The sequence below is a fragment of the Wallemia mellicola genome (genome assembly GCF_000263375.1).
Source record: "Wallemia mellicola CBS 633.66 unplaced genomic scaffold WALSEscaffold_4, whole genome shotgun sequence".
NCBI classification, from domain to species: domain Eukaryota; kingdom Fungi; phylum Basidiomycota; class Wallemiomycetes; order Wallemiales; family Wallemiaceae; genus Wallemia; species Wallemia mellicola.
In genome coordinates, this window is record NW_006531961.1 from 259945 (window position 1) to 281626 (window position 21682).

General features: G+C 38.2%; 14 protein-coding genes across 14 annotated transcripts; 6 read left to right on the forward strand and 8 right to left on the reverse strand.

The window, feature by feature from the left end:
- Window positions 1–1190: 1190 nt before the first annotated feature.
- WALSEDRAFT_31616 (DnaJ-domain-containing protein) lies at window positions 1191–2465 on the reverse strand. The gene is made up of 3 exons (XM_006956920.1): window positions 2323–2465; window positions 2174–2271; window positions 1191–2124 (listed from the first exon to the last, which is right to left on the reverse strand). Exons 1-3 carry the CDS (start codon window positions 2424–2426, stop codon window positions 1232–1234), a joined length of 1095 nt encoding a protein of 364 aa, XP_006956982.1. The 5' UTR covers window positions 2427–2465; the 3' UTR covers window positions 1191–1231.
- A 145-nt stretch (window positions 2466–2610) lies between these two features.
- WALSEDRAFT_31617 (hypothetical protein) lies at window positions 2611–3399 on the reverse strand. The gene has a single exon (XM_006956921.1). The coding sequence runs from the start codon at window positions 3354–3356 to the stop codon at window positions 2817–2819; it is 540 nt and encodes a 179-aa protein (XP_006956983.1). The 5' UTR covers window positions 3357–3399; the 3' UTR covers window positions 2611–2816.
- A 310-nt stretch (window positions 3400–3709) lies between these two features.
- Window positions 3710–6348, forward strand: WALSEDRAFT_67823 (P-loop containing nucleoside triphosphate hydrolase protein). The gene is made up of 8 exons (XM_006956922.1): window positions 3710–4062; window positions 4107–4907; window positions 4953–5023; window positions 5073–5418; window positions 5463–5597; window positions 5647–5894; window positions 5949–6213; window positions 6261–6348. The coding sequence occupies exons 1-8, from the start codon at window positions 3949–3951 to the stop codon at window positions 6306–6308; spliced, it is 2028 nt and encodes a 675-aa protein (XP_006956984.1). The 5' UTR covers window positions 3710–3948; the 3' UTR covers window positions 6309–6348.
- A 203-nt stretch (window positions 6349–6551) lies between these two features.
- On the forward strand, window positions 6552–9272 carry WALSEDRAFT_56611 (hypothetical protein; the record flags this gene model as incomplete). Its single annotated transcript, XM_006956923.1, has 3 exons — window positions 6552–7132; window positions 7182–8593; window positions 8644–9272. The coding sequence occupies 3 exons, from the start codon at window positions 6552–6554 to the stop codon at window positions 9162–9164; spliced, it is 2514 nt and encodes an 837-aa protein (XP_006956985.1). The 3' UTR covers window positions 9165–9272.
- Window positions 9273–9298: 26 nt separating this feature from the next.
- On the forward strand, window positions 9299–11059 carry WALSEDRAFT_59698 (APG12-domain-containing protein). The gene is made up of 3 exons (XM_006956924.1): window positions 9299–9549; window positions 9603–9742; window positions 9790–11059. The coding sequence occupies exons 1-3, from the start codon at window positions 9312–9314 to the stop codon at window positions 9955–9957; spliced, it is 546 nt and encodes a 181-aa protein (XP_006956986.1). The 5' UTR covers window positions 9299–9311; the 3' UTR covers window positions 9958–11059.
- WALSEDRAFT_59699 (glycine cleavage system T protein) lies at window positions 9724–11367 on the reverse strand. The gene is made up of 5 exons (XM_006956925.1): window positions 11231–11367; window positions 11126–11183; window positions 11069–11077; window positions 10449–11022; window positions 9724–10398 (listed from the first exon to the last, which is right to left on the reverse strand). Exons 1-5 carry the CDS (start codon window positions 11361–11363, stop codon window positions 9985–9987), a joined length of 1188 nt encoding a protein of 395 aa, XP_006956987.1. The 5' UTR covers window positions 11364–11367; the 3' UTR covers window positions 9724–9984.
- A 21-nt stretch (window positions 11368–11388) lies between these two features.
- Window positions 11389–12381, reverse strand: WALSEDRAFT_67827 (hypothetical protein). The gene has a single exon (XM_006956926.1). The coding sequence runs from the start codon at window positions 11942–11944 to the stop codon at window positions 11468–11470; it is 477 nt and encodes a 158-aa protein (XP_006956988.1). The 5' UTR covers window positions 11945–12381; the 3' UTR covers window positions 11389–11467.
- Window positions 12382–12437: 56 nt separating this feature from the next.
- On the forward strand, window positions 12438–13169 carry WALSEDRAFT_67828 (HAD-like protein; the record flags this gene model as incomplete). The annotated part of the gene is made up of 1 exon (XM_006956927.1): window positions 12438–13169. One exon carries the CDS (start codon window positions 12438–12440, stop codon window positions 13167–13169), a length of 732 nt encoding a protein of 243 aa, XP_006956989.1.
- Window positions 13170–13194: 25 nt separating this feature from the next.
- On the reverse strand, window positions 13195–15074 carry WALSEDRAFT_59700 (hypothetical protein). Its single transcript, XM_006956928.1, has 6 exons — window positions 14552–15074; window positions 14449–14498; window positions 14308–14403; window positions 14192–14266; window positions 14045–14149; window positions 13195–13997 (listed from the first exon to the last, which is right to left on the reverse strand). Exons 1-6 carry the CDS (start codon window positions 15051–15053, stop codon window positions 13245–13247), a joined length of 1581 nt encoding a protein of 526 aa, XP_006956990.1. The 5' UTR covers window positions 15054–15074; the 3' UTR covers window positions 13195–13244.
- A 166-nt stretch (window positions 15075–15240) lies between these two features.
- Window positions 15241–16373, forward strand: WALSEDRAFT_36202 (putative heterotrimeric G-protein GTPase; the record flags this gene model as incomplete). The annotated part of the gene is made up of 2 exons (XM_006956929.1): window positions 15241–15921; window positions 15972–16373. The coding sequence occupies 2 exons, from the start codon at window positions 15241–15243 to the stop codon at window positions 16371–16373; spliced, it is 1083 nt and encodes a 360-aa protein (XP_006956991.1).
- WALSEDRAFT_67831 (hypothetical protein) lies at window positions 16353–18326 on the reverse strand (the record flags this gene model as incomplete). Its single annotated transcript, XM_006956930.1, has 1 exon — window positions 16353–18326. Exon 1 carries the CDS (start codon window positions 16929–16931, stop codon window positions 16353–16355), a length of 579 nt encoding a protein of 192 aa, XP_006956992.1. The 5' UTR covers window positions 16932–18326.
- On the forward strand, window positions 16941–17603 carry WALSEDRAFT_50472 (DCP2-domain-containing protein; the record flags this gene model as incomplete). Its single annotated transcript, XM_006956931.1, has 1 exon — window positions 16941–17603. One exon carries the CDS (start codon window positions 16941–16943, stop codon window positions 17601–17603), a length of 663 nt encoding a protein of 220 aa, XP_006956993.1.
- Window positions 18327–18482: 156 nt separating the features above from the next.
- WALSEDRAFT_43822 (phosphoribosyl pyrophosphokinase) lies at window positions 18483–19797 on the reverse strand. The gene is made up of 5 exons (XM_006956932.1): window positions 19735–19797; window positions 19651–19690; window positions 19441–19598; window positions 19384–19394; window positions 18483–19330 (listed from the first exon to the last, which is right to left on the reverse strand). The coding sequence occupies exons 1-5, from the start codon at window positions 19766–19768 to the stop codon at window positions 18596–18598; spliced, it is 978 nt and encodes a 325-aa protein (XP_006956994.1). The 5' UTR covers window positions 19769–19797; the 3' UTR covers window positions 18483–18595.
- Window positions 19798–19859: 62 nt separating this feature from the next.
- WALSEDRAFT_59701 (hypothetical protein) lies at window positions 19860–21679 on the reverse strand (the record flags this gene model as incomplete). The annotated part of the gene is made up of 3 exons (XM_006956933.1): window positions 19860–20333; window positions 20377–21389; window positions 21431–21679. 3 exons carry the CDS (start codon window positions 21674–21676, stop codon window positions 19967–19969), a joined length of 1626 nt encoding a protein of 541 aa, XP_006956995.1. The 3' UTR covers window positions 19860–19966.
- Between the last annotated feature and the right edge of the window lie 3 nt (window positions 21680–21682).

A 21682-nucleotide genomic window follows, 5' to 3' on the forward strand; every position in this document is an offset into this window, starting at 1 on the left:
CTGACAGAACAGCCAACGAGGAAGGACAAAATGTAATCATTACACCAACATTGACTTCACACTTAGTACTTCATACTCAGCAATGCGACGCAGAATGCGCGAACGCTATACAGCTCCACTGAAAATCGAAGCTTCGAAACTGTCAGTCATCAAGTCCAATACCTCAAAAACATCAGCCGGAAAGCTGACAGCTGCAAAAACTGCTAAGCTCCTCAATGAGCTACCCAGAGCGACACGGTGCCTAGCAACCCAGCTACGTACAGGTCACTTCCCTACGACTAAGTCATACCGATACCGATTCAAACTAATCGACTCACCTAAATGCAGGACGTGCGGCGTAGATGATAGCATCTCGCATAGAATATTTATATGTAGAAGACACATAATGGCAAGAATCACCTTGCGAAGAAAGATAACCAAGATCAACATTCGGTTCGAACTAGGTCCAATGCTCAGGAACGCGCAAGCTCTTCAAGCCCTTTACGAGTTTTTCAAACCGCAATTGACTATGTACCCAAGATACTCCGGTGGTTCGGCGTAACCGAGAAATTTCCCGGACACGCAAATCATCAAGACATTTTACGACACGAGTCAAGAAACGCTTCCCACCAATTCAACATACCATTCAAATCCTCATGCTTTAAGAAGTATTGATGGACGCAGTTTAACTTTGTATCGTCTTAACAATATATTTAGATTTCATCATCATCATCAACTGATAAATCTATGAGAAATAAGCAACTGAAAGCCAATAAGTGCTAATTTAGGTATTAAAAGTCCACTTAAATTTTTCCATCACAAACAGATGCAAAAAGTTATCTTCCTAAACTCAATAAATAAGAAGATGACACTTAAAGTTTTTGGTCATCTTAAAGCTTGCAAAATGTACTCTTCTCTTAGAGAGGAGCACTTAGCATCTACAAAAATTTATACTTTTTATTAGTTCTTTACATAATTGTATCCCGTCAGACCAGAGCCTTAAGAATAAGCATTACAACTTGACAACTTACAGAAATGATTACTTACTCACCTACACATCGATCTCGGTTGCTAACAAATCTAGCAGGAAACCATACCTATATAGTCAGCAAATTAGATTCTTCAGCACACAACAAGCTGTTGAATTTCGTGAAAAACCATTATTGCAACAACACGGATATAAACCAATAAAGTCATGTAATCGTTTATAATTAAGTAGATGTATTATTTAGTTAAATTACAAATTTCATAATCATGCAAGTACGCTCTTTAAAGTGTCTTTTTGTTGCTGGTTGAGGGATTGTGGAAGTTCAACATCCCATATGATCTTCAGATCACCCTTCTTTTTGACTGAATCCTTTTTACTGATTGGCATACCTTCTCCATACTTCGTAAGCTTAGAGCCTGGTTGTATTACCCCTGAAGGTGGTGTAACATCTATCAAGCGACCATCCAAATGTCTTACTTTGATTGAAGGTGATGGAATACCGCATAGTGCTTCTTTTAAGCTTATCTTATGATGTACTTCCAAATTATCACCGTCACGTTTAAATGATGCATGTGGTTTCTCTTCAATTATAAAGACGATATCTTGGAATTTACCTTGGCTGACTTCGTTACCTGATTGATTGAAGCGCAATTTCGTACCCGCTTTCCAGCCTGGTTTTACGGTGAATTCGAGGACCTTCTCTTCTGTTCTACCGCTGAGGTATTTACGATGAATTTTCATTTTCTTCTGTACACCTGAGTAGAGATCTTCGAGAGAAATAGCGACGTTTTTCGTCCATTCGGATGGTCCTTCATCTTTTGGTGGAGCTTTTGAGCGTGTGGAGCGTGTACCACCGCCCATACCACCCATACCAGGCATACCACCGGGCATGCCACCAAATGAAGAGAATCCACCAAAGTCATCATCCATAGGCGAACTGAATCCACCGCCCATACCTCCTTTCTGTCCGAACAGCATTTCGAAGATATCCATTGGGTCGCTTGCTTGGAATCCACCACCGCCGAATCCAGGTCTACCACCGCTCGAGAAGGAGAATGAACCACCTGGGAATGCACCTCCAGCATCTCCGAAGCCGCTGAATGATGCACCTGGTGATGGTCCGCCACCACCACCGCCTTTGAGACCTTCTTCACCATCTAGAAAAATGACGTTAGCTGATACGTTTTAACAAGTGTATATACTCACATTGGTCATAAATCGTTCTCTTGTTGCCATCACAGAGGACTTCTGCAGCTTCTGAAGCTTGCTTGAACTTTTCTGCAGCATCTTCTGATCCTTTGTTTCTATGAAGTGGTGTATCAGTATGGGATAATATAAGAACAAATCCAACTCACCTATCTGGGTGGTATTTAAGAGCGGCTTTCTTATAAGCCTTCTTAATATCATCTTCGCTGGCGTTCTTATCTACTCCAAGTATTTTATAATAATCGGCACCCATTTCTGTATATTTACGTTTTTGTGCAATCTTGGGCGAACGTATTTAAGGTGGTAGTTATGGCTCAAGTTACCATTATGATGTATTGTTGGCATAGTTACTCGAACATTCACGAATACGTCAGAGGAGTAGATCGTAAAAGGAAATTAAAGGAAAGATTATTAGAATATTCAAACAAGCATGTAGTGCAATAAAATGTAAATCCTATATACATATTTTGTCTGTCTTATAAAGTGGAATTAAATCACGTTTAAATCCAAAAAATCGTGAAAAAAGTAAAAAAGTAATCATCCAGTTAATTTATTGATAGTAATACCGCATAATTTCGTTAAAATTGTTCGTAAATTGTAGAAATCGTCCTATTAGGTGTAAATTTTCGTCATGATATCCAAATTAAGCAAGAACGAGGTTTGCGACCTGATCAGTTGTAAGTACAACTTCTAATCCATTGCCTTCATTTTGAGACTCTGGGTAGAATGGTCCCTCGCCAAAGTCAGCGCCTTGTGGGGCACCAAGGAATCTAACTTGTTGGCTGTTAACATCTAATGCCCAGAATTGGAGCATTTGACCGGAGTCATCTGAAGAACTGCCCTCAGATGAGTAGATTGTCTGGCCACTGGCTTTTCCAGGTGAGCTGACAGTTAAGTGCAAGTCAGTGGCGGTGTCGACGATGTGACCATATTTTGTGTTGTCATCAGATGTGTACTTCATGAATGTTGAGCTGGCTGGGATAAAGTTGACAGTGATAGGCTCTTGATCAGTTGTGAGTACGTCATTATTCCAACCGATTGGAAGGGTGGCATCTGAAGTAACCAAGTTGATGTTCTTGTTAGATGCAACAGCGTCCTCGAAGCTGACGATTGGTACGTCTCTCTTCAAGATTGGTGCTGCAGAGGCGACAGCGGCGAGCATAGCAATGGCGGAGAATTTCATTTTCGTTAGTTTATAGTTTGTTCGTTAAAAGCTTTCGTAAGAAGTTGACTGTCCAAAAACAAGATCAGTGCGCTTAAATATCACGGCGCACGGACTAAGGTACATGATTAGAAAATTAATAAACCAAATGTCTTAGGAGAGAGACAATCATTAATATCGTTAAATCCGTTACGATAGTTGAAATATTTTTTTGTAATCTCTGACGGCGATCACTTAGCCGCAGTTACGGGCTGTTATACCCTCAAAGTTTGAAGTTCCTGATCACTTTAGATATATTTAACCATACGGACGCTATTCTTGGCTTGTTCAATGATGCGTTCATTAAACGTGACTGTTTCAGCTTTTATTTTATTAATTCTTAATGTTCTAGCTGCGGTCCGATACTCTGGTTGTTTCAACTTCTATGCCGATCTTCCGTCGAGGGCCATCAGTCGACATCCGTGATAAACTTCGATAAATGAGTCTTTTACAGTGTCCACTGGTAAATCTCTTTTAGTAGAGATACTTGTATAGCCAGAATGCAATCAAGTGACCACCTGATATCAAGTAATTGTAACACTTTATTGTACAGTTATATATAGAATCATCTATCATGGTAGTGAAATATGCTTCTTCATATCCATCTTCTTTTCTATTCACCTCGCCTCCGACTTCTACATCTACCACCATAATGAATTCTGCTGCACCAGCGCCTACGCTGAAAAAGGTGCGACTACATTGTGAAAGTATTTCTCTGACTAATGTATATAGCAAAAAACAGCAGCTAAAAAGCGTTACCTGAAGAATAAGAAGATAAGAAGGAAGGCTAATCAGGCGTCTGCACCTAAAAAGAAGAGGAGATTAGATACAGCTAAAACGGATGATAAAAATGGCGATAAAGAGTCATCTGATAGTAGTAATAGTAGCAGTAGTAGTAGTAGTAGTAGTAGTAGTAGCGAAAGTGACAGTGATGATAGTAGCGACAGTGACGACGAAAAAGTTACTACAAAGGAATCAAAAGCTACAACAAAAGAACCAGAAGCTCTTAAGAAATCATCTTCACCAACTGAACCTCCGGGTCCTGTAGAAGCACCCCAATTACCGTTGCTTGCATTTCCAGAACCCCAGAATCTCAATACTGCCACACAGGAAGAACTTAAAAAGCTTGGTTTACCTGACGTTTTCGCCAACGAGATACCTGTAGATGCAAATCAGACATTTCCATCAGCACAGTCTCACACACTCGGTATAGGACAAAGGTTGAAGAGTAGATTAACTGATGTTGGTTTTGAGAGCTTATTCGCAGTCCAGTTAGCTGCAATTCCACTCCTTATCGGTGATTTGAAGGAAAATATACGACACCCACTTTATCCATCAGAGAGTCCAAGAGATATATGTGTATCAGCCCCAACTGGTTCCGGAAAGACACTAGGATACACTCTTCCAATCGTAGAGATTATCTCCAGGCGCTTAGTTACGCGTTTACGAGCACTCGTTGTCCTTCCTACACGTGATCTCGTCTCACAAGTCAAGGAGACATTCGAGATATTCGCCAAAGGAACGGATTTGAAGGTACGTATAACCTACTATGAGGACTTTCGATTGATTTTTACTTAGGTTGGAACCATCACTGGTCAACAATCATTCCAACAAGAGCAGGCAAAACTTGTCGATCAAACTGATTCAGTGTGAGTATTCTTGCTGCTCATAGCATATGAACTAAACATTCGTTTTAAGTCTTGCTGGTGGATGCTCAAAAGTTGATATTCTCATTGCAACCCCTGGAAGACTGATTGATCACATCAACTCAACACCGAACTTTACATTACAGCATCTCAGATTTTTGGTAGGTATCTTGACTTACATATTCATGGAGCTAATATACGCAAAGGTTATCGATGAGGCAGATAGGCTGTTAAATCAATCTTTCCAATCTTGGATAGACAGGATACAAGTTGCTTTAACAACCCCAATTCAAACGCAGCCAAAGAGAGATACACACGATGCATTAGGTTATCCAAATTCCATGTTGATAGATGAAAAACATGATTTGATAGAAACTTTCGAAAGACCACAGAGAGGGGTAAGGATCAGCTTTGTATTGTTTACAAATCTCATATAATACAGGTACAAAAAATGTTGTTCTCAGCTACACTTACGACCGACCCATCAAAAATCCGTTCCTTACACCTCAACGAACCTAAATTTGTGATCGTTCGTAACAATAAAGTAGAAGATTACGCAATTCCAACGACGCTTGAGGTAAGTTATATTTAGATCCGTAATTAATTTAACAAAATTTCCTTTTTAGGAACGAATGATCGTCTCCGAAACGGCGTATAAACCATTGATGTTATTACATTTATTACATCAAAGGGGCGTAAGAAGAGCTTTATGTTTCACAAAATCTGTAGAAAGTGCGACAAGGTTAATGCATCTACTTAGATTATTCAAGGAAGAAGTTGGAAATGGACCAACGGTAGCATCATTTAGTAGTGATCTTTCACCTCAAGAGAGACAAAAGATGTTGACCAAGTTTAGAGATGGTGAAGTTGATATGTAAGCCTCATTGCGTCATAATTGTAGCTTAATTCTTACCAAGAAATGTTTCAGGTTGATATCTACGGACGTTATTGCGAGAGGTATAGACATACAAGGAATAGAGAATGTTATAAACTATGATATACCACTTGATATGCCAAAATACGTTCATAGAGTTGGACGTACTGCTCGCGCAGGATTAGTCGGTAAAGCATGGACGTTGGTTGAAGTGCAAGAAGCAAAATATTTCAAAACGTACACTAAAAATGCCAAGCATGAAGTCAAAAAAGCCAGACCCATGACAAAGGAAGTTGAACCCCTAATGGAAGCTTATGACGTGAGTACAGTAGAATATCTAAGACAGACCAGCTGACGTGTCATTAGATCTCACTAATTAAATTGGGGAAGATTTACAATCACAACCCCAGCTAATTAATTGGCTACATTTGAAGTGATTTTGAGCAATATGGACATAAGAATATAGAAGCTAAATGATACTTAAATTATTAATGCATTATATGTTATAAAATTTATAAATAAATATACATAGAATATACAATAATAAAACCTAATTAAGCTAAAATTTACTATAGTCTAGATTAAATGTTTCAGATGGATCTCGCCGAAATCTCGAAAACTCAGATATCGAGATAGAAAGCTTGGATAGAAACTACGATGGACTTTGATTTTAGTAATTATAATATCGAAGAGTCTACCCAACCAGTGGCCGTATATCAGGATGACTACGATTCGTTATCGATTAGCCCAACGGGGGGTCAAGTACGCCGCGTAGAAGACGATATAGTAAAAACTGAACAGCCAGAGGTAGATCCTGAACAGAGAACACAGTATAAACATAGTAGACATCGTTCTAGTGTACCTTCATTAAGCTCGGCATTTAGTACATTCACCGTCGATCAACCAACGCCTGTTACGCCAACATCTGGATACTTTGGACATCCATTCGTGAACCTAAGCAATGCAAACAGACACTCCGTCAGTGTAGTGGCACCCTCAGATACTTTCATTAAACCAGCTACCGTCATTCCGCCACCATCAACGTCATCTTCTATTCCGGGACATAAACTGGAAAAACAGCAAGAAGATGAGCTGAGAATTATAGATGAACAGGAGAAGCGTTTGAAAATTTCTTTAAAGAACTTCCTCAATTCTCCCCATCGAGTAGATTTCGGCGAACAGATTATATCGATATCGACTCCTCAAACAGCACAGAAATCATACGGTAATGAGAAAAGGTAGATTTAGATATTATATATAATCCATAATTTACTAACCAGCTTGTAGATTTATTGCACCTCCACCACAAGTCTGTCTTATCGGCAAGAATTGGAATAGCGAAAACAAGAAAGGTGGACAGTCGCACGCATTAGCCTTAGATCTTGGACAATTATCACCTTCAGTTCAGGTTAAGCTTGGCAATGGCTTACAAGCTCATGATTGCGAGCTGAAATGGTCACAGTTCACAGAATCACAATCTAAACAATCAAATTTACCTCTAACACCACCAGATTCATCTCCAAATTCTAACAAGTCTGATTATGTCGAGGAGTCCAATGATACTAATCAAATGACGATGTTAGGAAAGGCACTTGCTAGACATCTTCATATAACCGATGTAGCAGATGATAGGAAGATTACAAATTGTTACGCAGAGGTAGTTATACCTTCATTACTTTCAAGGAATCCATTTAAAGGTAGTTTCGCATTACCAAATATGAATATCATTTCAAAGGCTTCAAAGCAAAGGAAACCAAAACGCAACGAAGAAATTTGCGTATTTCATGGCAGCTTGGTTAGTCTATATAATAGAGCACGGTCTCAAACTTCATCTACACGTTATTTGACAGTTACTGGTACTCCTTCAATTTGGCCCACTGGTAGTGACAATTGTCCTAATAATGAGAATGGTATAAATTTGCAAAATGCTACATTTACACCAGATGCAAATTATTGGGATCCCTTCATCATTTGGATATACGATACAGAACATGCGGGAGATACGTTGCCTAGTGTACCTGATGATTGGCCTACACCACCTGTAGGAGCTATAGCTAGTGGTGTTAATTCGACAGCTATCAAAGCAAATTGTGTCGTCGTATTACAATCATTATCACATGGTGTTGTATCACCGCCATTGATCGTCAGAAGAGGAGGTAAAGGAACTTCAGTGACAGGTGGTGGAAATGTCGATGATTATCGTAGACGCTCTAGTCTTGACAGTAATTCACATAGTAATCAACGCCAGACTGGCTGTATTAAAGGCAGTGTACTTGGTGAATCGACTGTACAACTAAACAAGGTTGGTCTTGAATTGGCTGTACAATCATCCACCGAGCCTGGTCAATTGGAGGCCTCTGGGATGTATTTGACTTGCGTCGATGAGCTGATTAGATTGATCGTACCACCTAAATCACAGTCAGGTGCTGTTGATTTCCCTGTCAAAGATCGTGACAACGCTAATAAGTCTAGAAGAACAAGTTATCAATCTGATATAGCGAATGATGATAGTCAGGATATCTCCTACAGACCAAAGAGGAAATCCAGTGCGCGTTCATCTACTGACCAGTCAAGTAGTTCAAGGAATAAGAGACGCTCTAGTCAATATGATGCTAATAATCTTGATGCATATGCAGAAAATGGTATGACATGGTCATTAGATGTTGGTGAGATTGCTTTATGGACTATATCTGGTGTCGGTAAGTTATCACTATGAGGCTTTTTATGTAAACTAAATAATAAATTACAGAGGTACACAATCACTATATCTATACACCAGAATTCAACGCAAGTACAATTGATCAATATTTCAAAAGATCAAACCTGAACGTTACAGTTCCAATACCATTCTTTTCAACGTGGATTAAGGTAGATAGCAAAGCTAATGGTTATCAACCTGGCAGATCTAACCTTAAATTTTACAACAATATGGATAATGTCATGCAAGTATTTGGTAAAAACTTTCAAGGTTTTGACAATGATTCCATTGATCTGTACTTCTATGGTAAAGTACAAAAGAAAACTGGTGTTGGATTAGGTATAGATTTGGGTGGTGAATATAAACCTATTGATGAAGAAGAAGAGATCGTTATCTGGAAGTCTACTTTCGTTGATTACATCTCAAATGATGAAATTATAGTTGGATTACCTTCGAATGAAGACAATTACAAACTAATCGATGATAAACTCAACCTTATAGCAGTTATAAAGGAGAATGGTACGATAATTCCAACAAACCTTCAAGTTCAAGGTGAATTTCGAAATTATTGATAATTTTCTTGGATTTGTTCATTTTGCCTAGCTTTCTTTATTAAAACGTTAGTTATTGCTTTAAATTGTATTTGTATTAGTATTGCTATATTTTTAATATATTTATTGTAAATCAAATGTAACACAATTTCTTTATCATTGACGTTGATGTCTGAACAACCACCTACGTTACCGCCATTACCTACATCAGAAGCTTTGTTCTCACCTAAGAATTCACCAAATTTGGATACGATTGGTAGTCCACCCGCTAGGAATAACAATAGTAATCAGAATGAACAGACTGTAGATGATGTAGCGGATATAGAACAAATATATAAAGATAAAGGCCTAAAAGATGCCGCACAACGTGCTATAGAAGTATACAAGCGTAAAGAAGTAAAGAAGGGTGCGTTTATATCTAGCTATCATAAGTTATCTATCTAACCATAAACAACACAGTCGTTGTAAGGTTTAAAGCGATAGGAGCTGCACCAATTATGAAGCAAAATTATTACAAAATATCAGAATCTAATAAATTCTATACCGTCATACAATTTCTTAGGAAGGAGTGTGGTTTATCAAATTCGAACTGTCCAATTGTTAGTATAGAAGTATGGTTATGACTAATTAGCTGAATATTCAATAGTTCTGTTATATTAATAGTGCTTTTGCACCTACACCCGACGATACAATTGGAAACTTATACAAATGCTATGGAACTGAAGGACATTTGATTGTTAATTATAGGTTTGTTTACTTTTCAATATCTTCTTTTGCTAACAAAATCAAAAGTACATCAGTTGCATGGGGATAATGCTATAAGTTGTACATGTTTAATTTTCTATATACCCATACCCTCGCGATAGTAGTTGTTAGCGACGAAAGGCATTTTAACAACTTCAGCTTGGCGTTTACGACCTCTAATATCAACCAACACTTTTGTACCGATAGATGCGAATTCTTTTGGCAGATATCCCATAGCGATATTTTGATTGAGAGTTGGCGAAGGTGCACCCGAAGTTACATGACCGACCTTCTCTTCATTAGTATTCAATATTGATGCATTTTGTCTAGCCGCTGGACCTTTTTCAACGGTGAGACCAACACGTCTTTTTGACATATTAGCTAATTTTAATGATGGTATAACTTTACCCCATCCTGGGAATTTAGTTACTTGATCCTCAGTCCTCCTATCCTTGGCTATTGTCCATGCTAATCCGGCTTCACCGACGGTAAGGTCATTCTCCCATAAATCCTGATATTCGTCTTAATATTTGATTATATGAAGAGGAAGACATTACTTACGTTACCGTATAAACACAAACCGGCTTCTAAACGAAGACTGTCTCTGGCACCCAAACCTATTGGGATTGTTGGGTTGCCATCGGCGAGCATGTCAGCTATAGCTACAGCATCTCTCTCCTCTACTGAAATTTCAAAACCGTCTTCACCTGTGTAACCACTTCTAGCAATGTGTACGTTTGCACCACCACTTAATCTGAGATTTTGACTGACGTTGCCAAAATAAAGTTCCTTAAGTGATGTTTCAGAATGTCTAGCGAGAACTTCTGCAGCTTTCGGTCCTTGTAACGCTAACAAAGCTTGTTTCTTAGATTCTAAATAATCAATGCTGATACTTTCTCCAGTTTCATCTTGGTATCTTCCTTGCTGGTTGGTTAACCAATTTGCAACTTCTTTCGATCTAGCTGCGTTTGTAACTAAATACCAAGATTCATCTGACCATTTAGTAAGTATACAGTCATCAACTATACCGCCTTCCTCGGTTAATATGAGGCTGTATGACCCTGTGTTGGTCAGCTGGTTGTAAGATACCGGTAAGATGGAATGTATGAAGTTCGATGATTTTGGTTGTTTTAAGCTGTATTTTTGTGTCAAGTATGAGTGTCTATTTGTTCTTAACTTACATAATTTGCCTGTTCGGTATTTAATTGATTGTGATAATAAGGAGAGAATTAACTCACTGCATATGTGATACGTCGAATAAACCTGCTTGTTTACGTACATGGTTGTGTGCATCAACTTTTCGTCTTTAGTTTCCGTAAAAAAGGTAAAAGCATATCACACACCCTGTCCCATAGCTTTATACTGAAGCGGCATGGACCATCCAGCAAACGGAACCATTTGAGCGCCACGTGCAATATGCCAATCATATAAAGGTGTTTTCTTTATTGTGTTGCATAGAATTCCCGATAACTTCATTGTTAGAGTCAAAGATAAGAAATAATGTAGAGATTTTTGATCCATTTATTATAAAATACAAATAAAATACATTACATATTACTATAAACTATATCGCTAGCATATTAAAACATAGAGATGAAAGTGAGAAGAGATTTAGAGACACTAGCGAACTTTTGCTTTGTCGGACTCTGTGGTCTTCTCGTCTCAGTTGTAAGCTTTACAGGGCTGAGGAGTTGTTTTTGTTGCTTCTGTGGTCTAGTGTTATAATCCAGGCTTGATAGACGTGGTGGTGTCATAGGGCGATAATCTCTATGGTCGTTGAGTGAATAGGTGCTTTCACCTAATGAAAATGCTGATCCAGTTGGTGATGGTGATCTCGATTCGCTAGCTTCACTACTGCTGTATGTTAAACTTGGCGGAGTGTTCACTTGAAGCGATTGTCTGATTCCTCTAGAGAGTTGTCTTCTGAGAGGGCCATCGTCACGTGGTGGTGGTGAAGGGAAGTCAACGCTACATCCAAATGGATCGTCATCAAGGAGGTCGTCGAGTCTTGAAGAATGTCTTGAATGACTTGTTAACAAATTACGTGGGTTAATCATTGTAATTAGTTTTGTAGTAGAGCTACTGGTTGTTTTTGTTGTAAAAGTATTAATATTGTCGCATATTTATACTATGCATATGTCCAACTCGGCCAAGGTGTTTTTTTGACGTATGACGTTTCATTTACCTCTGGCACGTTGCCGAGATGTGATTTGAAGGAATGCCAGCGACATAATCTCAATAAACAAACTTCGATAAGGTCCATTTTGTGATAATAGAGTGAAATTATTTGACAGCTGACAAGATTATGATTGATAGGCATTCTTCATATAAAAGCTGTCAATAATTTTCAAGAAATGTGTTTGACACTAAAGTTATTATCTAAAGTGTATCTGCTGTCAATTCTAAGTGTTGACTACGTGATGATGCTGCCACAGCGTATATACGCCTTTTCCAAACAAAGAACAGAATTGTTGATAATATGACTGCACCGCCGACGCCAATACCTAACCCTAAGCCAAGTTTTGATGATTCGCTCATCGCTGTCTTGAAATGTTACCACCACGACCATCACTCGGCTATTTGTCGAATTGCACAAAATCTAGTACTGGACCTAACACAACTTCTGGTAGTAAATCCACATCAAAAAAGTTAATCATTTTGGACTTAAATGGCACAATAATTAATAAGAAATCACGAAATACCTCCCAACGTCCTTATTTGGTAGATTTTAAGGGTTTTCTTTTCCGTAACTTTTCAGTTATAGTTTATTCATCTGCTATGTATAAAAATGTACAAAGATACGTTGAAAGTGCCTTTAATGTTGAGCAACAATCTAAGTTGCTCGCCGTCTATAGTCGGGAAAACATGCAGATGTCAAGTAATGATTTTAGAAATAAGGTACAAACTTATAAAGATCTTGAAATGATATGGCGTAAACATAAAGAATACGATCAAAGTAATACTATACTGATTGATGATAGCTCAACGAAAGCTGCATTACAACCTTTCAACCTTCTTTTATTATCTACATGGGATGACAGCAAGGATGACAGCATGATGATAGCCACTATAGGAATATTGGATGAGATAAAGAATTTCGAGAACATTAGTAATTACTTCATGAAATATCAACACATAAAGACTGTAGACAAGGATGCAGATATTTCAATTCCCTGGTTTGAAAACCCTGTAGTTTACGCATTTTGGCTTGAAAAAGGCAGAAAATTGATTCATTTAGACGGAATATTGGACAACATTGCAAAATTATCATTATCTCATTGACTATATCAGTAATTTAAAAAGGATGTTGTATTTTTAATAACTATACGAGTAGCATTGTACAAAGTAAATAGATTTCTATTCTCCATCACTCATGTCCATACCATCCATCTCATCAGCTGGTGTATCACTATGTTGCTCATCTTTAGTTTCTTTCTTCTTACGTTCTGATTTTTGTATGTGGTGCTTAACATAAGCAGGGTTGAGTGTCAGTTTTCTATCAAGCTCTTGCATATTGCTGCGAAGACTAAGTGAACCCTTGATAGCATTTTCGAGATCAATCATTAACTCTTCTTCACTTTTACCTTTTTCTCCTTTGCTAGCAAATTCTATTACATTTTCGACGAGATTCAACTGCGCGTTTACTGCACCATTATGAATGTATTCTCCCAGCTTGTTGATGAGCTGGTCATTGTGATCAGAAGAGATACCAAGCACATTAGCGAGATCTGAGATTGGCATTGCTGTATATATCATTGAATATGCGCTTATTTGGGCTGCAAAGACGCTATCTTCGGCTTTGAGAGCCAAATCTAATAGATTGTCCTTCGTGAAGCTTGCCCTCTCCTTTCTCAGCACTTCCATCGTATGGTTGAGAGTCTGTTCGACATTGTTGAATGAGTTTGGTTGTTCAGTAGCTTTGGCTCCAATTTCAACTAATGAATGATAGCCGCTTGCGTGCTTCTTGAGAGATTTGTTGAGATTTCCTGATGTGTACTTAGGTAATGGAGATAATTGTCCATTTACGATCAATTGGAGCAGAATTAGTTGCTTGTAAGCCCTCAAAATCATTGGGTTAACTGCCAATGTTGTTATTGGTAATGTTACAATCTGGAACTAGTATTGAGTGGTATAAGGATAACGAGATAAACACTAACCTGCTCAAGTACATCTAAAGCATCCTCATATCTTTCTAACATGATAAAAAGCGTTGCACTTCCGGTAAAGTAATGCAGATTGTCGTTGGCCGTAAGATGCGAATACTATTTTGATTTAATTTCATCAATGTATGATTTGAAACTTACTGAAATAGCTAGCTCGTTAATGCCTCTCTCTATCACGGGTAGAGCATAACTAGGTAAGTTTGACGTGATACATGCCTAATTTGTTAAGCGTTTAATTAGGCTGAATGAGAACCTACTTTAACGAAGAGCTTATGCAATGGTGTCAACTCATTTGTATTTCCATTCGTAAAGACTGTAAGAAGATGTTTGAGTGGATGTAAAGACGTTTTCTCCTAAATTATGTGTTAAATTAATAATGAAACCAAGTTATCACCCACTTTTTTGAGTATTTCAGAGAATATAAGGATATGCTCAGCTAATTCGGCCGCTAGAGTAGTTATATTAGATCGGTTTCACTTATAATAACGAAGTAAAACGCACTCTTTTCATCGAAAGCATGCAAATGTTCTATTGATGTATTGAATGCATAAAATAGTGATTGTTGGTATTGATTCAGTATTCTGAGTTGGATATCATGTTGAGAAGGTTGACTGGATGACGTTGATGCGGATGTAGTGGCAGAAGTCGTGGCTGCTGTAGTTCCAGCACCTGTGGGCTCCTTGGCACTAGATTCAGATAAAGCTTTAACCCAGTTCAGTGTGTGCTGGTTGTGTATTGTCGTGATAAACATTCCTATGCCTCTATGAAGATCCATATTAAGTGACGTCTGTAAGAAAGCTATATCATCCTCTGTTAAGCCATTGTGTGCTAGGCTTTTAAACTTCTTAGCGAATTCCAAAAAAGGCATGTTATTTGACGCTGTTTGAGACGTCAAAGATGAGGTAGTTGGTTCATCAGATGTGTTTGTATTCGTATTATTGTTATTTCCCTCCTGTTGGGCTTTATTGAAGCTATTTACTATATCTTTTATAGACGTCGTCATAGTTACGAGAGAAGGGCTTTCATATAAGGAATTAAAGATAAGGAAAGAATAAAATAACAATTACTATCAACCGAAACTAAAAAATGACGAATTAAGGGATTCTTAAACGGTCATGTTACAATACTACCGAGACGATCTGATCTCATATTAACGATTAACAGCTGCGATCATCAAATAAAAACATACGATGGGATGTTGTCTATCCACTAGTTCAAATTCAAGTCATACAATTACTGAGAAGACAAAGGAAATCGACACAATGCTGAAAAGAGATTTCTTGAAAGATCGTAAGACATATAAAATACTTCTTTTAGGTGCAGGTGAATCAGGAAAATCTACAATCATAAAGCAAATGAAAGTTATCTACCATTCCAAGAAACCGTTTACTTTATCCGAGGTGATGATGTACCGTCAGCAAATCTACAGTAATATAATTAATGGTCTATGGATAGCCATAGATTGCGCATATGAGCAATCCTTATCTCTTTTACCTCAAAACGAGGAGTTTATTGATGAATTTCTGGAAACTATACCCAAGCTATTCGATTATACGACACCACCACCAGTACCAATAAGTGGATTAAAGGATCTATGGTCAGATTCGAGTATACAAAGGGTATTCAAGGATGCTCATGGATTTGCAATACCTGAAAATTTGAGTTATTGGTTCGACAATCTAGACAGAGTCATGTTCCGCGACTATATACCAAATGTTGATGACATTCTAACTTGTCGCGCGAAGAGTATAGGTATTAGCGAGAATAATTTTCATATTGGTGGCTACGATTATAGAATATTTGACGTCGGCGGACAAAGATCGGAAAGAAAGAAATGGATACACTGTTTTGAAGGTGTAACAACTATCATAGTGAGTGATAGATGATCTTTCAAAGTAGAATTGTCTAACTTACAACGCAGTTTGTCATAGCGCTGAGTAGCTACGATCAAGCATTAGAGGAGGATCTAGAGAGTAATCAGATGCAAGAAAGTCTGCTATTATTTGATAGTATATGCAACAGTAGATGGTTTATACGGACATCACTGATAGTCTTTCTTAACAAGAATGACATATTTAAAGAACAGATAAAAAATAAGCCGCTAAGAGAAGTGGAGTACTTTAACGATTATCAAGGGAGAAATGAAGATGTAGACGCATCAAGGCAATATTTAAAGCAGAGAGTGCTCTCGTTGAACAAGAATCGAGATAAAGAGATCTACGTTCATACTACGAATGCGAAAGATACTAAGAATCTATCCAGAATATTGGTTTCAGTTACAGATATAATTCTAAAAGAGAACCTAAACTTGTTGATGATTTGAATGACTTTTAAGTAAGAGTGAGAGGTGCTGGCTTGGGTGTTGAATGTGAGAGTGTATTCTAGATGACGGCGTCGTAATAAGGGAGTATATTTGTGCGTGTATTTGTTCGAGTGTAGGTAAGTTAGCGAGTTGTCTTATAGTGAAAATATCGACAGTTTGGTTATTAATGTGACCACCAAGGAGAGTTAACTTTGGATTGACGGCGACAGTGTCAGTTGATTGGTTTGTTAAAGGCATAGCCTTGAATCTTGAATTAGATTTGATGGTATCTACCTGTGTGAGGACCTTCTTCAAATTCGCTGGATTAAGCTCGTTGAAGGAAATCAAGCAGATATTTCCATTAAGCAAGTTCTTAAGTTTGATATCTTCTGTTAAACCTCTAAAAACGCCTGACCTAATAACGGTTAAATTGCTATCAAGTTCACCCAATCTAGACCTCAATTGGTTTAATTCCTTTACGTTAAAGTTATTGAATTGTAAGAATAATAAATTTTGTTGTTCTAGCAAATTTTTATATAATTTATTCAAGTAATCCTTCCTCTGTCTAATTAGACTCATGATAGCGTGATGGAAGAAATATTTTTGAATTTATCGACAAAATTTATAATAAATTTACCTCTAGAAGAGCAGCAATCTTTAGAAAGGTTGTGCTTCCAAGTTGAAGCTGCTCATTGGTATTACGAGGATTTCATTCGTGAATGTCAACCAGAGTTACCAAGCTACCATTTAAAGCAATTCAGTCAGCAGTTCTTCAAGTACTGCCCGTTATTATCCAAAAACTACCACTTGCACGAGAAAGCGTTTGCTGATTTCATTAGATATAAAACTAGAGTACCTGTTTGTGGGGCTATCATATTAAACCCTCAATATACACACTGTTTATTGGTCAAAGGCTGGAAACAATCCTCCGCTTGGTCTTTCCCCAAAGGTAAAATTAATTTAGACGAACAGCACCATTTGTGCGCAATTAGAGAGGTTTTAGAGGAGACTGGATATGATTGTACATCAAAGCTGATAGAGACCGACTTTATTGACGTCGCTATAAAAGACCAGAAGATTAGACTTTACTTGATACAAAATGTGGATATGAACACTGAGTTTAAAACCCAAACAAGGAAGGAGATATCAAAGATACAATGGTTTAAATTGACTGACTTACCAAGCTGGAATAAGAATACTAAACATATTTCTACTTCAAAATTCTACTTGATTACTCCTTTCATAGGGTGAGAATCGTATAATGTATTAAGATTAGACCTCCTAACACCTCTTTAGACGCCTTAAAAGCTTCATAAAGAAACACAAACCGAATGCAATCCTTTCGCCAGATAAAGAAACCTCGGATAACCCAATCGATAGTTTATTTTCTCAATTAACGACGCCGTCCCAAGACGTCTCTTCAGTTGACGCTTTATTTAGTCAATGTGCTTCAACCAACGTCGCGAATAATTCTAACCATTCTTCTCATTATGGTACACCAGTAGCTAGTCATCAGTCTCCTTTACAGATTCTTCAGTCCTCTTCACCGAAAGTCAACCCAGCAATCCCATCAACTGCGCCACTGCCTAATTTGCAGCCATTTCCACCACCATTTATGCCTCCAAAAATGCCACCGGTTCCCTCAGTACCTCAGATTCCTTCTTTACCAACAAATGCTTCGACGAATGTACCAATTAATTTCTTATTGCAAGGTAATCAACATCCATTTCAGAAGCAACAAGAACAGCAACATTTACAAAACCATTCTCAGATCTCAACGATCATGCATCCACCTTCAGGTATTACGAACAGGAATCCACCTCAAAATCTCCAACAAACCTTATTAGAAACTTTGTCACCAAACCAAAACCAACTACAGCAGCTACAACATTTGGATAAGAATGATCCAAGTCATAAGGAATCACTGTTATCTTTGTTATCTCCACAATCGGGTGGTTTACGACCACAACCAAAACCAATGGAACCTACGACAAATCCGTTGTTATCTTTACTTAACACTAATCAACATAGTTGAATCTAGTTGTTTAACTCCTTTTCACGTCTCAGTTTATCTTCCTCATTTGTTTCAGATATCACAGGCATCACATTATTTTCTGCATTTTCTTTATAGTCAACGTTGTCATATCAGAAATTGTAATATGCATCTTTATCATTTTTTCAGAAAGTGGAAGAAATTGAAAAACAAATTTGGTTTTCAGCTAAAAGAAATCCTCACTTAGTGTTTAGTTTGCACCAAGTGTATATGGAAGGTTTGAAAAGAGTACGCTGATACTCTCACCATAGTGTGATCTTCTGATAGTTTCAGCTAAAACTTGTGAGATGTCAATGACTTCAATTTTTTCACATGCTTCACTATTAGCTTGTTGTGGCATTGTGTTAGTAATGACTAATTTTTCCAAAGAACTATCAGTAATAACGTTAAGAGCTGGGCCGGTGAGTATACCGTGAGTGACAACAGCTAAAACTCTTTCTGCTCCCGCTTCGATGAGGTGCTTAGCTGCACGACCAAGTGTACCGCAAGTATCAGCCATATCGTCAACCAAGATAGCTGTTTTACCAGTAACTGAACCAACGAGAACCATACGTGAGACTTCGTTAGCCTTTTTACGCTCTTTGTGGAAGAGTGCGAAATCGACGTTGAGCTTATCAGCCATGGATGTTGCACGTTTGGCACCACCTGCATCTGGTGATACTATAACTGTATTCTCAACGTCACAATTATCGCGCATCCATTGTAATGTTGATGGTTCAGCGTAGAGGTTGTCGACGGGTACATCGAAGAATCCTTGAATTTGAGAAGCGTGAAGATCCATAGTAATAACATGATCACATCCAGCTTTTTGAAGCATATTTGCTACCAACTTAGCTGTAATTGGTGCCCGACTTTTGTCCTTCTTGTCTTGTCTTGCGTATGGGAAGTGTGGGATAACAGCAGTTATCCTAGAAGCTGATGCTATCTATTAATAGTTTTCATTAGTATTTATTTCTATTTTAAAGCCTTTCAACATACTTTACATGCATGTATCTGTAAAATTGTGAGAAAAATCCGAATAAGAGCAAAAGAAACGTACCATAATCATTGTTTCCATAAGGTGTTGGTTGACATTACCACATCCAGTGTTGAGAATGTAGACGTCGTCGTCTCTAACACTCTCTTGCAATGCAACGGTAGTTTCGCCGGCGGAGTTGAGCTCGATAGTAGCGTTACAGAGCGGTATGCCAAGTCTATATAGCGTATGTATTAATATAAGATCTAAAATACGATATATTGACTTACCTCTTGGCTATAAGCTGACTGAGTTGGCTATGTGAGGTACCTATCCTGTATAAGCTACGCTCTCTGAGCTAATAATAAGCATACCACTCAGCAATTTTATAGCTGATGAGCCTTGCATTGTACTAATTGTGGAATTATCTAATGATGGAGAAGAAGAAGAAGAGGGAATCTCGATAATGAGGTCAGAGGCACCAAATAAAATTGAATGCGTATTGCTCTAAATAATTACAACATAGTCTCGTTATTCTCTTTATTTATTTACCCAAATTCGTCATACGGTCTGTCTATAGAAGTGACCAATCAGGTAATCCTTAATTTACTCTAAGAATTCGCAAACGGTATCTATTACCCCATTTCTCGTTATCAGGCACTCTCCATGATTGAAGCCGTCCATGTAGTGGAGAGCGACACCGTCACGTAAGCCATGTCGAAGGAGATACTCGTGTACTCTCTTACTGTCATATATGAAATCCTCACTACCTATAAATACTTTCGTGCTTTCTATTTTCATCTCTTGTGGCCAGAGGAGATTACATGACCAGCTGAATGACCTCTGAAGTGTGTTTGCTAATCCCGTCTCAGTAGCGATGAAATAGTTCATAAGTAGCTCAATACCAGTTTTTGGTACTTTGTAGAGGAATCTGTAACATAAATCACCTTCCCATAGACAAAAAGTAACTGGACTTTTATCATTTTAGCTTCATTTTATCAATAAAGTAGACTCACTCGAGGAATACCGATTTGTTAACCAAATGAGGCGCATCTTTGAGTATATGTGTGTGGGCTATAGTACCGAATGAATGCGAGACTATGTCTGTATCACTTGCGTTCAGTCTATCAAGCACCTCCGTCAGACCTTGACTAGCTTCCTGTCGCGTTACTGGTAACAAATATCGTCTGGTGAAGATCATCATTGAAGTTGCACGATTGAGTGGCATGACAATAGGTCTGTTTGGGAATTTGTTCGCTAAGAATTTGAATATTTGTCCATAATGTGGTAATCCGAAACCTAAACCATGCATTAATGTGACGGGCTTTACTTTGTCTTCACTTTTCTTATCCGGTATTCTGACTATGTATTCTAAGGGTCCTGATTGCGGGTTTTCACCTTCTATTATCCAGATCTTACAATCATATCTCCAAATGAGAAAAAACTTTGTTAGCATATCCGCAATGTGTATGATAATGTATAGTAAGATTGGTCTTGCACGTGTCCTAACTGGGTCTATAGTCAAACGAATGATTGTTGGTGGCTGAGCACCTTCTGGCCGCTTCATAGGAAGGCAGCTACCTGTACGTTTCTCTACTAAATGAACGCAACTCTCGAGGAACGGTAAATTGGCTTCTGAAAGTGGCAAACCGAGTAAAGACCAGCTAAGCCATGTGAGCATATCATCATGACATAGGTCGTGCCACTCTGCATGCCCAAACCAAGTACTGACTTTTTCGCGGAAGTCTCTAGCTTTCGCGTCATTATATTCGAGTGCAGGTATTTGAGATTCGAGCATGTCTACATCCCAACTTGACCGCCTATCTTCCCTACGCAAGGCAGGTGCTGCATAAGCACCCTGTGAAGTATCTTCCGACCATTCAGTCACTCTGCGTGTGTTTACTGCTCGGAAATCACCCAGAATACGTATGAAAAGTTGTTTAGCGAATGAAGGCGTGAAATGCGGTGGAGGAAGTGAAATTGGCTGTATGCGCTTATTAAGAATGGTGAGGTAGACGTAGAATATAACCTGCATTGTTAGACTGTCTTTTATATTATCGGAACACTCACTTCTAAGGGAGCATATATATCCATAAATAGATACCGACAATACGGTACACTATTATTGTATAAATGGTATAATCTTTGAGCTGTATATATAAAAGAAGACATAATAAACAGCTGTAAGGGTAAGATAACGATCGCGAAGATAATGTAATAGCTCCAGCTTCTCAATTTGCGCACTTCCTTTGGGGTTTCTAGCTTGGCCGGCGGTGCAGATAAGCTGACCCTGCGTCTAGTCCTCATTGTCGTCATTTCCTT

Bases quoted from the DNA above. Each gene is read 5' to 3' on its own strand.
- WALSEDRAFT_67823 (XM_006956922.1), top strand. From the start codon at position 3,949: ATGGTAGTGAAATATGCTTCTTCATATCCATCTTCTTTTCTATTCACC. The intron at 5,024-5,072 runs GTGAGTATTCTT...ATTCGTTTTAAG, and splicing joins GTCGATCAAACTGATTCAGT to TCTTGCTGGTGGATGCTCAA. The intron at 5,895-5,948 runs GTAAGCCTCATT...GAAATGTTTCAG, and splicing joins AGAGATGGTGAAGTTGATAT to GTTGATATCTACGGACGTTA.
- WALSEDRAFT_59698 (XM_006956924.1), top strand. From the start codon at position 9,312: ATGTCTGAACAACCACCTACGTTACCGCCATTACCTACATCAGAAGCT. The intron at 9,550-9,602 runs GTGCGTTTATAT...TAAACAACACAG, and splicing joins GCGTAAAGAAGTAAAGAAGG to TCGTTGTAAGGTTTAAAGCG. The intron at 9,743-9,789 runs GTTAGTATAGAA...AATATTCAATAG, and splicing joins CAAATTCGAACTGTCCAATT to TTCTGTTATATTAATAGTGC.
- WALSEDRAFT_59699 (XM_006956925.1), bottom strand. From the start codon at position 11,363: ATGAAGTTATCGGGAATTCTATGCAACACAATAAAGAAAACACCTTTA. The intron at 11,184-11,230 runs GTGTGTGATATG...AAAGACGAAAAG, and splicing joins GTATAAAGCTATGGGACAGG to TTGATGCACACAACCATGTA. The intron at 10,399-10,448 runs GTAAGTAATGTC...GACGAATATCAG, and splicing joins GTTTGTGTTTATACGGTAAC to GATTTATGGGAGAATGACCT.
- WALSEDRAFT_43822 (XM_006956932.1), bottom strand. From the start codon at position 19,768: ATGCAAGGCTCATCAGCTATAAAATTGCTGAGTG. The intron at 19,691-19,734 runs GTATGCTTATTA...TATACAGGATAG, and splicing joins AGCTATAAAATTGCTGAGTG to GTACCTCACATAGCCAACTC. The intron at 19,599-19,650 runs GTAAGTCAATAT...TACGCTATATAG, and splicing joins AGTCAGCTTATAGCCAAGAG to ACTTGGCATACCGCTCTGTA.
- WALSEDRAFT_59700 (XM_006956928.1), bottom strand. From the start codon at position 15,053: ATGACGACGTCTATAAAAGATATAGTAAATAGCTTCAATAAAGCCCAA. The intron at 14,404-14,448 runs GTGGGTGATAAC...CACATAATTTAG, and splicing joins TCTCTGAAATACTCAAAAAA to GAGAAAACGTCTTTACATCC. The intron at 13,998-14,044 runs GTTAGTGTTTAT...TACTAGTTCCAG, and splicing joins CTTTAGATGTACTTGAGCAG to ATTGTAACATTACCAATAAC.
- WALSEDRAFT_31617 (XM_006956921.1), bottom strand. From the start codon at position 3,356: ATGAAATTCTCCGCCATTGCTATGCTCGCCGCTGTCGCCTCTGCAGCA.
- WALSEDRAFT_31616 (XM_006956920.1), bottom strand. From the start codon at position 2,426: ATGGGTGCCGATTATTATAAAATACTTGGAGTAGATAAGAACGCCAGC. The intron at 2,272-2,322 runs GTGAGTTGGATT...ACCACTTCATAG, and splicing joins CTTAAATACCACCCAGATAG to AAACAAAGGATCAGAAGATG. The intron at 2,125-2,173 runs GTGAGTATATAC...TCATTTTTCTAG, and splicing joins GAGAACGATTTATGACCAAT to ATGGTGAAGAAGGTCTCAAA.
- WALSEDRAFT_67827 (XM_006956926.1), bottom strand. From the start codon at position 11,944: ATGATTAACCCACGTAATTTGTTAACAAGTCATTCAAGACATTCTTCA.